General features: G+C 41.7%; 2 protein-coding genes across 7 annotated transcripts in view; one reads left to right on the forward strand and one right to left on the reverse strand.

The window, feature by feature from the left end:
* coq10b (coenzyme Q10B) overlaps nucleotides 1–2319 on the reverse strand; it is a 6476-nt gene extending 4157 nt beyond the window's left edge. Inside the window, exons 1-2 of one of the 4 annotated variants that reach the window (XM_029458417.1) lie at nucleotides 2165–2305; nucleotides 773–892 (exon numbers count right to left, since the gene is read on the reverse strand). In XM_029458417.1, the coding sequence (XP_029314277.1) occupies nucleotides 773–892; nucleotides 2165–2262 (218 nt within the window). In that variant the 5' untranslated portion in view covers nucleotides 2263–2305. Of the gene's footprint in view, nucleotides 1–772; nucleotides 893–2164 lie in introns of all 4 variants that reach the window. The other 3 variants (XM_029458420.1, XM_029458418.1, XM_029458419.1) reach the window with 3 other exon arrangements.
* A 1000-nt stretch (nucleotides 2320–3319) lies between these two features.
* The window catches only part of sf3b1 (splicing factor 3b, subunit 1), a 13910-nt gene continuing 2229 nt past the window's right edge, over nucleotides 3320–15000 (forward strand). Inside the window, exons 1-20 of one of the 3 annotated variants that reach the window (XM_029458413.1) lie at nucleotides 3461–3488; nucleotides 4232–4404; nucleotides 5102–5203; nucleotides 5378–5492; nucleotides 7798–7877; nucleotides 7977–8162; nucleotides 8342–8813; nucleotides 8952–9073; nucleotides 9174–9371; nucleotides 9471–9572; nucleotides 10202–10381; nucleotides 10461–10547; nucleotides 11149–11419; nucleotides 11526–11671; nucleotides 12221–12367; nucleotides 12631–12756; nucleotides 13329–13550; nucleotides 13647–13829; nucleotides 13914–14025; nucleotides 14906–15000. The exon at nucleotides 14906–15000 is cut by the window's right edge and continues 26 nt beyond it. In XM_029458413.1, the coding sequence (XP_029314273.1) occupies nucleotides 3461–3488; nucleotides 4232–4404; nucleotides 5102–5203; nucleotides 5378–5492; nucleotides 7798–7877; nucleotides 7977–8162; nucleotides 8342–8813; nucleotides 8952–9073; nucleotides 9174–9371; nucleotides 9471–9572; nucleotides 10202–10381; nucleotides 10461–10547; nucleotides 11149–11419; nucleotides 11526–11671; nucleotides 12221–12367; nucleotides 12631–12756; nucleotides 13329–13550; nucleotides 13647–13829; nucleotides 13914–14025; nucleotides 14906–15000 (3147 nt within the window). Of the gene's footprint in view, nucleotides 3489–4231; nucleotides 4405–5101; nucleotides 5204–5377; nucleotides 5493–5516; nucleotides 7773–7797; nucleotides 7878–7976; nucleotides 8163–8341; nucleotides 8814–8951; nucleotides 9074–9173; nucleotides 9372–9470; nucleotides 9573–10201; nucleotides 10382–10460; nucleotides 10548–11148; nucleotides 11420–11525; nucleotides 11672–12220; nucleotides 12368–12630; nucleotides 12757–13328; nucleotides 13551–13646; nucleotides 13830–13913; nucleotides 14026–14905 lie in introns of those variants that run through there. The other 2 variants (XM_029458414.1, XM_029458415.1) reach the window with 2 other exon arrangements.

Here is a 15000-nt window from a genome sequence, read left to right on the forward strand (position 1 = left end):
TTCCATGGAAAGACTTCATGTGTCAAAGTCAGAAGCCAGTAAATCAAAATCAAGAAGTCCAACTTTAGCTTTCAAGACCTCAAAGCTTGTCTGCATTTCAAATATACAGCAGTTACTTTCTGTTTGCTAACTCTTTTACTAACTTTCTAATACACTAATGAGTACTGAAGTCAATTTCCTGCCAACAAAAATACAGTTTAATATTCAAGCCTGTCAGTTCAAGGTGCTTTTAGTTTAGACAAATAGGATTGTGATTCTCTGTGCAACATGGTTTTAACTTGAGAGACAGCTGAGCGGTGTTGTGACTTGAATGTGATACAAGTCCCTATATTATTATTATAGACTCATTTATAGTGTTTCCAAGGGTTTTATGCACTTGTTTTCTTCACTTTTTAAAACTTCACCTTCAATTAATCATCAAAATAATAATAAGTTGCAGGTTTGTTTCCCCACAGAGCAGATCCTCAGTGACACCATGATGAGAGGATTGTTAATCCTGGATGGCTTTTAACCTCCATATGGAAATATAACTCAGGTCCTGCAGGGTCGCTGTGACTGTTCCCTGGCAAAACCCTGAGGGCACATATTTAGATTCACCCAGCTACTATATCACCACTTAATGTCATTTAAATATCAATATCTCCATCAGCTTAATACGCATGACACCTTTGCTGTGCTTCTCGTGACGTGATGCTTCGAATTCCTGTTTAAGTTCAGAGGGAGCCCATTCACTACTACCTGAAATGTGATACAGCGTTCACATGACACTGACCTCCAACTGACAAGTCCATGCAAGTGTCTGGGTGCAGATATAGAGAGTTGTGGTTGAGAAATTGGGACTTTAGAGCAGAGTACGAGGAGAGTGTACACATCGAACCCAAAAAAGGTGCAGCTGCAGGGCAAAAAGGGAGTTTGAATACTACAAGTTTAATGAAGTAACGTTTCGACCATCAAGGCGAAGGAACTCTTCAGAACATTACATTTTGAACAGCCAAACAAACATTTTAGGAGAGTGTGAACTACCTCGTTTAAGATTAGATAAGGGTTATAGTTATATGCTATTTTGTTTCTCAGGTTTATAATTATGTTAGGGTGTTAAGGGTCATTGTAACTGTTAATAATAATAATAATAAGAATAAGAATAATAAAAAGAATAAGAATAATACAAATAATAATAATAATAATAATAATAATTTAAAAAAGAATAATAATAATACAATAATACAAAATAAAAATAAAAAAAATAATAATAAACAATAATAATACAAATAATAATAATAATAAATAATAATAATAGTAATAATAATAATGTGAAACCATAATATTGTCATACAATTAAAATGTAATAATGTTAGAACACAATCTACGTTTTTTATCATAGTTAAATGGTTCACAATTAGTACTGTAACGTAACGTAGTGTAGTTAAAGTATAAAGTGGCATGAAAAGAAAATACTCACGTAAAGTACAAGTACCTCAAATGTGTACTTAAGTAAAGTACTTGTATGCAGAATGTTCATTCCAGATCATTACACATATTTAATTATTGGCTTGTTATCATTGTGCATTAATATGTAAGAGCTGGTCTAGATTAAGCAGACGTAGTTTCATCTATAACAACATCACTTTTTATAAGAAGGTTGTTTGTTTAATTAATTGTTTGGTTTGTAACGAGTCTGCAATTAGTGAAAGAGTCCAAACCTCTACATTATTAAAAAAATCAGAATATGTATACTAGTAATACTAGTAATGAGGCATTCATGTGTACATCACTTTAATGTTTCATTACTTTATCTGCGAGGTATATTACCCCAGAATTATCTTAATCTATAACAATGCATCATTTATTAATGGTGGTATTTTATATTATTAATCTGAAGCCATGAAAAGTACTTAAGTACTAAGTGTACTTAAGTACTTTTAACGTTACTTAAGTAACGTTAAAGTACTTAGTAACTTTCCACCACTACGAGTTAGCATGTTTATTAGCTTTACAAAGCTAATAACACGGTGCATGAATAGTAAACGTTGCTAGCTTAAACCGCTATAAACATTTCTAACTGAATACTTTGGTGCTGTAGCTAACTATTTCTTATTGTTTGAGGTGTGTCTGCTCCTGACACTTCCCAGTTTTAATCAAGATATATAAGATTAAAACACTTTACCTTACGTTGTTCCTAATCTGTATGTCCCGACTGGCTGTCAAAGGTAACCTTTTCATGCACTCGGCTACTCTCCTCAGGCTCCGACCCCCTCGCGCCATGGTCCCTGTTTTCTTTGACGTCTTCGCTCACTTTCTGCAACAAGCAGGTTGGCATATGTCCCGCCTCCTCTCCAAATGTCGGCCTACCATTGGATGGCTGGTATCCCTCTGAGCTTTTTCATTGGCCAGTCCTATGTTCGTCAACTGACATTACTGACGTCTGTGCCTCGCGCAAGAATGTCACGAGTGTGTAACATGAGTAACACAGTGTACTTTAAGGTTACACAAATAAAGAGGAAGCTGCCATTATAATAAATAGGTTATTTAAAGAATTATTTAAATATTTAAAATAAAAATTAATTATCAAATAAGTGTGAAAGTTATTTTGAAAATAATTAAATATGCACAGAAATAGAAAATTAATAAAAATGTATTGATTTGAAAAATTGCTTATTTTTTTCATTAATTTTTATATTGAATTATTTCCCATTTTATATTTATATTTATTTCTTCTTCTTTTTTATGTATGTATTCAATTCCCTTTATTTTGAGCTCATGGCATAACGTAACAGACAAAAATGGGAATAGAAATAGACAAAAACAATTGTAAACAGATTTAGTTTGTGCTATTGTTCTATCTACTATAATACTAATGTTACTATACTAGCATAGGGCTGTGTGCTCATTAATTATTTATTTTTCTATTTCTGTACATATTTTTATTTTTTTTATTAACCTGCGTAATCGAAGATTACTTTCTACATTTCAGTCTTTATCATTTCAATTATGTATTTATTGAGTCATATATTTATTTATTTATCAGCTTTAGTTGCTTTAAGTATTTAAGTATTTTCAGCACTGGATTTATTGAGACTACAATTACAAACAAGCCAGGGAGACTAAAGGTTGTAATAAAAAATATAATTTTTTAGATATAGAATACATGTATTGTACAGTCAGCTCAAAAAAGCATTTTGCATTTTGCTTAATTTTGAGTTGTAAATATATATTTTAGTAAAAAAAAGAAACAGTAATCCAAACAAGACATTATTCCAAAGTATTATAAATTGAGGGTCAATACTTTTTTGTACCTCTTAACAAATAGACTTGATTAATCTGCTGATAACCTTTTTTTCTTTTTAGCTTTCAACAAAAAAATGAAACATAAAAACATTTGTAAACAGATCTGAGAACAGCTAGAAGGAGACGGAAGTCTGGATTAACACACTTCCGGTGTCAGACTCGAACCACCACCAAAATGGCGAAGATCGCCAAAACGCACGAAGGTAAATTACTTGCAAAATATCGCTAAATAGCTTCTGTTTCAGATTACTTTTTACGATATTATGTGTCAAGAAATTGTGTAGTAAATGTTGCCGTGTCTGGAGCACATTTTGATGTTTTCATTTGTTATTTTAAATACGATAACCACTAGGCCGTGCTGCGACGCAACGCGGACGTCTTGGATAATGGCGCTTGTTGCTAGTTAGCTTTTTAGCTAGCTAGTTAGCTACCGCCACCCTGCAATAGTTCCCCCTTTTTATTCTTTATTTTTGGATATACATGCAACTTCACCACCCGACTCACCGACATCCCCAATTACTATTCAAGCACATGTGTTCGTGTATAACTACCTCTAGTCAATCACTATGTTTTATTGTTTAATGTTAAATGCACAGAATAGCCCTGTTAGCATTAGCTTCCTTTATCAACACCACTCGATCACACTTAGGCCTACATTCAGTGAAATGTTTAGCTATTTGTGTTAATGTGGGATTATCTCTGTATCTTTGTAAGCAGTGGTGGAGTCAGTATTTATATCCCGTCTTACTAAAGTGAAAGTACTGATACCACACTGGAAATACTCTCTTTTACGCTAAAGTCCCGCTTTATAAACCTTACGTAAAGGTATGCGAGTATAATCGTAACAATTCACGATCTTAAACGCAGTTCACACCATTTTGTGCCGCAGTCGGGTGTTTTGTTTTGTTTCTTATACTCTTTTGTTTGTTTCTTAATGTCCCTGTAGATATCGAGGCCCAGATCCTGGAGATCCAGGGGATGAAGGCCACCCTGCTGGAGGAAGGAGACCAGGGTGTGGGCCTCGACTCCACCGGATTCTTTGACCAGGAGATCTATGGAGGCAGCGACAGCCGCTTCGCTGGATATGTCACTTCCATCGCTGCCAATGAACAGGAGGATGTAAGTGTTCTCAAACCTGTTGTAGAGGAAGTCCCTTGTTACTTAAGTATTAAACACTACACTGCAAAAAAAAAACAAGGAAGTTAAAGTTGTGCATTCAAAACCTAATTAATTAATGTGCCGTAAACGTCTCCTTGTCAGCGTATCAAGATTAGATATGATGCTTTTAGATTAATATTTCTGCTGCATGTTTGTTTCAGTTTGCTGCTGTAGGTTGTGCTAAGTTTAACTCTTTATATCCTGTTAATTTAATCTACAGCAATGCATCAAAATCTATAAGATCACATGTTTGTAGCCTTTTCACTGTGAGAACTACAAGAAGTCAACTTTACGTGAGCTCAGAAAGCAGTGCCTTTTCATCTTTGAAATGCACTTTTTTAAACGTAGGAATGTATTTTTCACCCAATAAATAAAACTTTCTAAATCACCATATTCGTAGTCTGTAAAGTAACTGTTAACTTAGGCTGTCAGACATTGTCAGTATTGGAGTAGAGTATAATGTAGCACAAAATGGAAATAGTCAAAAGTACAAGTCCTTCTAGTTTGTACTTAACAACAGCACTTGAGTAGATTAGATTCCACTACTGCCCAGGGAACAGATGTATTTCTTGACTTCTCCCCTTTGTGTGTTGCACATGAGCTCGGAGAGTTTTGCTGTTTTGGTGTGTTTTGACTAGACTCCTTTTTCTTCCCTCAGGATGATGAAGAGGATTCATCAACAAGCTTGTTGGGACAAAAGAAGCCAGGGTACCATGCCCCAGTGGCGATACTCAATGCCATTCCTCAGTCAGACGAACAAGTATGTGTTACTCGTGTCCTAAATATCATATTTTCATATCTGTGTTGCTATCAAATACATTCTGTGTCAAATTGCAGAATAAAGTAGAATTTTAAGCAGTTTTTCCCCGCTTGAAAAGAACCGTTTTACCTTTCAGTTTATACTTACACTCTTTACCCCGTCTTTGTTTTGCAGTACGACCCATTTGCAGAACATCGTCCGCAGAAGATCGCAGAGCGGGAAGATGAATACAAAGCCCGGCGCCGAATGATGATCATCTCACCTGAGCGTCTCGACCCTTTTGCAGATGGTAAATTTAGCTATTTTTTGGTTTCATTACACCGTCCCCCGTTTCGGTGGAAACGGGGGACATTCCTCCCCCTTTTCATGGTTCACTTTTTTGTGACCCCCATGACTACCAACGGTTTTGTACCCATAGTTTTGCTGTTTTAACCCTTCGACCACAATGCAATAGCTTGCTTCCCAGACTTGATGCCTTCCCCGTGGTCAATCCTCTGTGGTCCAAGAACATTTTGTGTCTTTGTAAGTTTTCTTCCTAATATAGGATCTACATTTGTATCAACTTTCAACTTTGCAGAAAATGTCAGCGTGGGCTCGAAGTTTATCCCCAGTACTCTGGTTTGGGAAAGTATTTTCATGCAATAAAATTGAGGGTTACCATGCTTTTCAGTGGGAGAGGTGGTTAGGTGTTCAAACGGGGAATGTCACCTAACAAACGTGGGTCGCAGATGGGTTGTGTGTGAGTCGAAGGGTTAACAATCCCGTGTGAGCGTCAGCCTAAATTATGATGGGAAAGTGTCCTCTTGTCGTAGCCTGTGAGGATGAATAAATACATTTGAGGGTTAGCCACGGTGTATTCCACCTGCCAATAAACTGCTATACCAAGCTGAGCTCAGTAACTGATGACAAACGACAACCTGCTCGCTTAGAGACTGAGCTTTACATCCTAAACCAGGCAGTGGAGAGAAATAGTGTTGGTCACTTTGACGTAGTCGCCTCCAGATCATGCGGGTTATATCTGGGGTACTTAATAACATACGTCAGGTCCAATTTGTCTTCCCAGTTTCTCTTTATCTGGGCTGTAATTTAAGACTCGTGGTTACTTCACCACCTGTTAGCTTGACAAACTTGATAGATATGCAAAGTCGTTGTGCCTCAGCAAAGGACATGACACGTTCGTTATAACTTAAGTGTGGCCAGCTTTTCCAATAGATCTGAGGATGACGGTTATTTCCATTTGTCATTTTTATAGTAAGACTTCAAAACTGTGTCTGGAAACGGCATTTTAAGTGTAGAGTAATTATTGTAAAACGTCAAACAATAATTGTGAGCCAGCTAGTTTATATTTATGAGCTTAAATGGCCTGAGGTCATCAGGTTCAGTCGAGGTAGGCCTGATCTGAAGCCGGCATGTAGACGGAGCTTTTTGTACAAAGTTGTTGTGTAAATATATTTTAATTTTACTCTCTGTAAAATAAAAATATGTTATCAAGAAAAATTGTGTACCACAATACCACAGGCCCATACTAACTGTCCTTAATTTCTCTCCTACAGCAGTACTGCTTTGCCAGTCCTGTACTGCACTCTGTTAAGGGTGCAGCAACTCATCCTGTGTAGGTTATGGGGAACAGAAAGCTGTGCACTTGTCAGTTTGGTCAGGGTCCACTGGCTACTTGTTTGGGGCCTGTGAGGGGAAACAGATGCAGCCCAGCTACAACAAACCTCAACCCCCGAGAGCCTCTTAAGTTTTTTTTATTTGGCTGATCAATTTCCTACAAATTTTAGATAACGTTCCCCGTGCAGTCATGATGGAAAACTACTGCCCCAATATTTGACTACATATCTTCTCCTTTTAGTTACCTTTGTGCTGAAAAGGAAGTCAAGCTTTAAATGTACAATGCCTCATTTTTTTATATTTGAATGCAGAGTAGATGCTCATATTTTGTGGTAATGTCATTCCTAGATGTAGCCCCAACATCTTGACTTCATTTTGATATGCTAGTATAAACAATCTGGACCTGGAATCTGGACCACCATATGCTTTTTTTCTAGTTTAGTGGTTATGCCCCAAGAAGATGCTTTGTTTTTTTGAGTGCCGTAAATCAATGCAACACAGGTGGTATACTGTTGTGTGTGAGTTCAAACCCTTTTCCAAAGTGTTACTAATGGTAAAGAGACATTTTCTAGGCTTCTTTTCTGCCGGTTGAAGTCTGACTGCAGAAGGACCCTTGGCATTGAAAGTGTACGTATTCTGAAGAGCACAGCCCAGGACCCCTGCATCAGTGATGGCTATAACTTCTTAATCCACTTTAAGAAAACACCACAACCTCAGCTCTTCTCTCTATGTATCTGCTTGTTTTTCAATAGAATGCTATGACTGTATGTAAGAAAGACAAATGTATATTTGTATGTAATTCAGTAGGAATGTTTTGTGAATCAGCTGTTTATAAGAACAGGAACGTAAGTTAATCTGTTGGTTAAGAGAGTCAGGGTTAGCTGGCTGTGTTTTGTGCTTGCTGTGTTTTGTAATAAGTTGGGTCCCTGGAGCGTGTACTGATGAGTGTCCTATGTTCTTGTTCGTGCTCTTTCGCGCAGGGGGCAAAACGCCGGACCCCAAGCTGCAAGTCAGGTCGTACGTGGACGTCATGTTAGAGCAGAACCTGTCCAAAGAGGAGGTGAGCGGCTTCCCCTTTGACTGCATTCATGTACAGTTTTCAGATCCTGTGTTGTGTTGGAGTGCAGTTCTCTGACAGTTTGTGCGTTTCTGCTTGTAGAGAGAGATTCGTCAGCAGCTGGTAGAGAAGGCCAAAGCTGGGGAGCTGAAAGTTGTCAACGGGTCCGCTGCCTCACAAGCTGCCGCAAAACGTAAACGTCGCTGGGACCAGACAGCCGACCAAACCCCCACCAATACTACACCCAAAAAGGTGTCCAGCTGGGACCAGGCGGATTCCTCTGCTGAGGTGAGCCACTCATAACAGATAGATACTCGTGAGTGTAGCATAACCTTTATCTGCAACGCTGCAGAAATACAGCTTCAAACATGAATATCAAACCTTATGCATGAAGCTTGGAACTCTGCGGTGCATCTCTGAGCTCATGTTTCTAATCCCACGTGTTCTTTGTCTCTGCTCCCTTGTAGACTCCGGGACACACCCCAGGACACACCCCTGCACACACACCTTCAAACAGCCGATGGGATGAAACCCCTGGTCGCCCTAAAGGCAGTGACACCCCAGGGGCCACTCCCAGTACCCGCATGTGGGACCCCACTCCCAGTCACACACCCGCTGGCGCCGCCACACCTGGCAGGGACACGCCTGGCCACGCCACACCTGGCCATGGTGGAGCAACAGGAAGCGTACGCAAGAACCGCTGGGACGAAACCCCAAAGACAGAAAGGGAGACCCCTGGACACGGGAACGGCTGGGCTGAAACGCCACGCACAGACAGAGGAGACGAGTCGGTGGGCGAGACTCCAACCCCCGGGGCCAGTAAGAGGAAGTCTCGGTGGGATGAAACCCCTGCCAGTCAGATGGGATCAACGCCTCTTCTTACCCCGGGAAAAACTCCCATCGGAACGCCAGCTATGAACATGGCGACCCCAACACCAGGTAAATAAACGTTCTTGGTGCCTTGCATGTTGAGGGTTCATACAAAGTCTACAGGTTAGCAATATGCTAGAATATGAATATACGCCTTAAACAATCCGGTCGTCATATTTCCGTTGATAGTTTAACTGTTTCCTTCAGGTCACCTGATGAGCATGACTCCAGAGCAGCTGCAGGCGTGGAGGTGGGAGAGGGAGATTGATGAGAGGAACCGGCCTCTCACAGACGATGAGCTGGATGCCATGTTCCCAGAAGGCTACAAGGTTCATGCCCCTTTTTTAATTTGCATTTAGTGACGAAAGCACAAGTAGCTATAATTTAAAAGTACTCAAAGTACTGACTGTTTATTCTTCTTCTCCGCAGGTCTTGCCTCCACCGGCAGGCTACGTGCCAATCCGCACTCCGGCCCGTAAACTGTCGGCCACGCCAACTCCCATTGGAGGCATGACGGGCTTCCACATGCAGGTGGAGGATCGCACCACAAAACAGATGAATGACCAGCCCTCAGGAAACCTCCCCTTCCTCAAGCCTGATGACATCCAGTATTTTGACAAACTGCTGGTGAGCATCGGATTTGTTTGCACAATATACGTCAAACCAACAGCTGGGATGTTCGTCTGAAGTTCAACATGTGTTGATGACTCGCTGTGCGTTTGTTAGGTGGAGGTGGACGAGTCCACGCTGAGCCCCGAGGAGCAGAAAGAGAGGAAGATCATGAAGCTGCTGCTGAAGATTAAAAATGGAACACCGCCCATGAGGAAGGTTTGTCGCTGTTATTTCTTTACTTTTTAATGTAACAAACAAGAGAAAGATCTCAACAGATGCTGCAGGATACACAAATATAACTGAAAGATGTATACAGCATATATACACACATCATACATATACACAGACTTTCAGAAATATGGTCAAAGGAAGACGGTGTAAATCGTTTACCAGTAACTCCTGGATCACAGAATGAACCTCTTCCAAATCTGCTGATCAAGATCACTTTTTAAAACATCTTTTCTCTCCTTGAGCTCCTCCGGTCTGTTTCTGATTTCATAAATCTTCCACGGACACTTGTAAACAACAGAACCTGATGCAAGATCCACACCCAACACTCAGCCTGTATGTGGCTGCAGTGTGAATATTTGCTTGCTAAAGAATCTCCTCTCTGAGGAGCTGCTGCCTTCAGCGGCGGTCGAAGTGTCGACCATCATGCTCTGCTGGGAGCAGCAGACAAAACACCAGAACTGTTGAGACTGAATACTGTGTGTCTGTTTGACTGTGTCTGTCTGACTGTGTGTCTGTCTGACTGTGTGTCTGTTTGACTGTGTCTGTCTGACTGTGTGTCTGTCTGACTGTGTGTCTGTCTGACTGTGACTGATCATCTCCTTTCGTTTCTCTAGGCCGCTCTCCGTCAGATCACAGATAAAGCTCGTGAGTTTGGAGCAGGCCCCCTGTTCAATCAGATCCTGCCACTCCTCATGTCGCCCACCCTGGAGGACCAGGAGCGCCACCTGCTGGTTAAAGTCATCGACCGCATCCTCTACAAACTGGACGACCTGGTTCGACCCTACGTACACAAGGTAAGGCTCGGTAAAGATGTGTGCTCATTTTATTTGATGGTGTGTGAGAAACTTGACCAACTGTCGTGTTTGTGTGCAGATCCTGGTGGTGATTGAGCCCCTGCTGATTGATGAGGATTACTACGCCAGAGTGGAAGGCAGAGAAATCATCTCCAACTTGGCAAAGGTAACGTGGGGCCCTTTATTAAACTCTGCTTCCTGCGAACTATTCTCGCCTGTTCAACCCGTCCATGGTCAGATCAGGGCTAGTCGTTCGCTAGAGTAACACCAACACGAGAGCCATCAGACCTGACGTCTCTGTCTCTTCTGTTCTCACCCTGCACCCGTTGGTTACAGTCACATATTCCATTAAATAGATGGATTTTAGTGATTATTTTGATCAATGTTGAAGTATTTTAATTGCACTTTCTGCTTTTACTTCCATGTTGTGCTACCTTCCTGCTAATGTGCATCTCTGCTGTCTGTTGTATTGAACTGTTAGTAGGAAGCATTTGATGTGCATGAGCGCAGCACACAATCTAAAAGTCAATATCACAGTCGTTAGTGTTCTTTGTGGTAAGACAAAGTCGTGATCGATGTTAATATTCGATGTTGTGCAGCCCTGATGACGACATGCGTGACTGTTCATTGTGATTACCTCGTGGAATGAGACGTGTGATCCCCAAACGTTGTGTTCAAATGTATTATTGAAGTGAAATGATTGAGTTTATACTTTGTCAGTATATATCTGGAGATATTTGACATTTGTCTTCCTCTGTCCGTCTCAGGCTGCCGGTCTGGCTACGATGATCTCCACAATGCGACCTGATATCGACAACATGGACGAGTACGTCAGAAACACCACAGCCCGAGCCTTCGCCGTGGTGGCCTCTGCTCTTGGCATCCCCTCCCTCTTGCCGTTTCTCAAAGCTGTGTGTAAAAGCAAGAAGTCCTGGCAGGCCCGACACACAGGAATCAAGATCGTGCAGCAGATCGCCATCCTCATGGGCTGCGCCATTCTGCCCCACCTTCGCAGCTTGGTGGAGATCATCGAACACGGTCAGTCTTAGTTTCACGCACCTTGTAAACATTTTAAAGTAATAAGTGTGGTTCCCCTCAAAGTCTGTGGTCTACTTTTAAACGTTTATATACTGTGGTGCTGCAGGTCTGGTGGACGAGCAGCAGAAGGTGAGGACCATCAGTGCTCTGGCTATAGCTGCACTCGCTGAAGCAGCTACACCCTACGGTATCGAGTCCTTTGACTCGGTCCTCAAGCCGCTCTGGAAGGGTATCAGACAGCACAGAGGAAAGGTAAGAAGCCAAGGTTTTTATTTAGAGAAAGAACAAACTGTGTTTATTGCAAGATCCACACCCAACACTGAGCCTGCATGTGGCTCCAGTGTGAATATTTGCTTGCTATAAAGTCTCCTGTCGGGGCTGTAGCTGTCAGTCGAGGTCACCTGAAAGACGATTAATACTCTGCTGGGAGCTTCAGACAAATGCATTTATTCAGGTTTCCTGCAGGAGCTGCAAATACCTGAACTCTTTCATTTTAATGTTTCGTTCAAGGTTTGAAAAGTGCTTTGATTCTGAATAAAGTTGAAATGTAGCTTATATAAGATGCAAAGTGTTCTTACAAACACAGTATGAACACTGTAATGTGTCACCCTTCTGTAGAATGCTGTTAAAAAACATCATTTGGATTGTTTAAAGTGCAATAACCATTATACTGTATGTACTATATATAAATGTAGAACTTACCAGAGCTATAAGGTGTACAAACTTTAAAATGCACCTTGAGATGCTTGAATGTGTAGTCTAGCAGCTAGCTTCAGTTTATTTCTCCCTCTTCGTCACCAGGGTCTGGCTGCTTTCCTCAAAGCTATCGGTTATCTCATCCCCCTGATGGACGCAGAGTATGCAAACTACTACACCAGAGAGGTGATGCTGATCCTCATCAGAGAGTTCCAGTCCCCTGACGAGGAGATGAAGAAGATAGTGCTCAAGGTAAGGCAGGGGAAGAGTAACGTGTACTTTATAAACGTTAGGTGACGTCCTGCGACTCATTCTCGCCTGTTCAGCCACTACATGGCTGCGTCAGGGCTAGTACGTCGCTAAATTAACACCGGCATGAGAATCGGCAGAGCTGATGCGTCCGTGCACTCTGTTCTCACCCTGCACCCGTTGGTGACATCTAACGTGATCTGAACTCCACAGAAACCCTTGAAACCCTCTGATTTCTAAGTCTCCGACTTGTGTTCTGATCGTAGGTGGTGAAGCAGTGTTGTGGCACTGATGGTGTGGAAGCCAACTACATTAAGACGGAGATCCTGCCTCCCTTCTTCAAACACTTCTGGCAGCACAGGATGGCTCTGGACAGACGCAACTACAGACAGGTCAGTAAACTCAAACAGAAAGGCCGTTCTCGGGGAGTTCGTTGGTCGAGATGGATCCAAGATGCCTAAGAAAAATTACAATATGTGATTAAAAAGATGTAAGCTGCGAACTATTCTCGCCTGTTCAACCCGTCCATGGTCAGATCAGGGCTAGTCGTTCGCTAGAGTAACACCAACACGAGAGCCATCAGACCTGACGTCTCTGTCTCTTCTGTTCTCACCCTGCACCCGTTGGTTACAGTCACATATTCCACTTGTATATTAATTATTACTGTTATGACGGGTAACGATATTAGTCTACAGCACATTTAGAATAACACGCTCAGCAGTGACGCTTCTCTTCTGTAGCAGAAGTAATAAGATGTAATAATAAGATGTAATATTGATCATGTCTCCAAACATGATGAAGTTTCTTACAGTAAACAAACTATTTAAAGTGTTTGTGTGCAGTGAATGTTTACATAATACAGTTTTTAATAGTTTAGCACTGTAACATACCATAAATATTCCCTTAACGTTATTGTGTGAAGCTTTTGAACGCAGTGTTTTAAACGTCTCTCTCCGCTCCACAGTTGGTGGACACCACGGTGGAGCTGGCCAACAAAGTGGGAGCCGCAGAGATCATTTCTCGCATCGTCGATGACCTGAAGGATGAGGCGGAGCAGTACAGGAAGATGGTGATGGAGACCATCGAGAAAATCATGGGCAACCTGGGAGCTGCGGACATCGATCACAAGCTGGAGGAGCAGTTGATCGACGGGATCCTGTACGCCTTCCAGGAACAGACGACCGAGGTGAGGGCAACGAGGGAGTCCACATCGTCCGGTATAAGAAGAATCCTTTCTCTTTAGTGCGGTTCGTTAATTTCATACGTTCTTGTTTCCTTCCAGGACTCTGTGATGCTTAATGGTTTCGGCACCGTGGTCAACGCCCTCGGGAAGCGCGTGAAGCCCTACCTGCCTCAGATCTGCGGTACGGTGCTGTGGCGTCTCAACAACAAGTCGGCCAAAGTCCGTCAGCAGGCCGCGGACCTGATCTCCCGCACAGCCGTGGTCATGAAGACCTGCCAGGAGGTACGCTGCGAAGACGCACGGACTCGAAGACAAACCGTAGAACTTATTTCAGAAAACTAATGTTCTGTTTGTCCGTCTCTGCAGGAAAAGCTGATGGGTCACTTGGGGGTGGTGCTGTACGAGTACCTGGGAGAGGAGTATCCTGAGGTGTTGGGAAGCATCCTGGGAGCGCTGAAGGCCATCGTGAACGTCATCGGTGAGTCTTCACAACGTCAATGTGTTCTTTAAATACAAAGACGTTTTACAGAGCGACAACTAACGTTTAGTTCAACAGCGTACAAAGATAATAACGCAACTCTACGTGAAGCTGCAGGATTCTTGCTGTTCGGAGTCGTTTCCTCGTGATTGTTTGTGCTTATTGTCGCTAAACGTGTTTACAATACGTCTCCGCATGTCGTTCAAAGATTAGGATGTAAGCTGCGAACTATTCTCGCCTGTTCAACCCGTCCATGGTCAGATCAGGGCTAGTCGTTCGCTAGAGTAACACCAACACGAGAGCCATCAGACCTGACGTCTCTGTCTCTTCTGTTCTCACCCTGCACCCGTTGGTTACAGTCACATATTCCACTTGTATATTAATTATTACTGTTATGACGGGTAACGATATTAGTCTACAGCACATTTAGAATAACACGCTCAGCAGTGACGCTTCTCTTCTGTAGCAGAAGTAATAAGATGTAATAATAAGATGTAATATTGATCATGTCTCCAAACATGATGAAGTTTCTTACAGTAAACAAACTATTTAAAGTGTTTGTGTGCAGTGAATGTTTACATAATACAGTTTTTAATAGTTTAACTGTTTTATTTTGCTTTTCTTGTTCTTTTTATATTTATTATTTATTTTAAATGTGTCCTTCCAGCTTAAAGTGCCATAAATGTTAATTATTATTATTATTAAAACGTGACTAATACCACTTATTTTACTCTTGGACGTTTTAGTCCTCATTGTTTTAAACGACTAACGTTCCTGAAGCCGCAGGAACCTTGTTCCAGGATGAAGCTATAACGCTGTTAAACTTCAGGGCTTAGAGAACATCTGGACAGCTGTTGGATCATTTCTCTCCTCATTGCAGGAATGCACAAGATGACTCCACCAATCAAAGACCTGCTTCCTCGTTTGACTCCCATCCTGAAGAACAGACACGAGAAGGTGCAGGAGAACTGCATC

This window comes from Cottoperca gobio, chromosome 21 (assembly GCF_900634415.1).
Source record: "Cottoperca gobio chromosome 21, fCotGob3.1, whole genome shotgun sequence".
Taxonomy (NCBI): domain Eukaryota; kingdom Metazoa; phylum Chordata; class Actinopteri; order Perciformes; family Bovichtidae; genus Cottoperca; species Cottoperca gobio.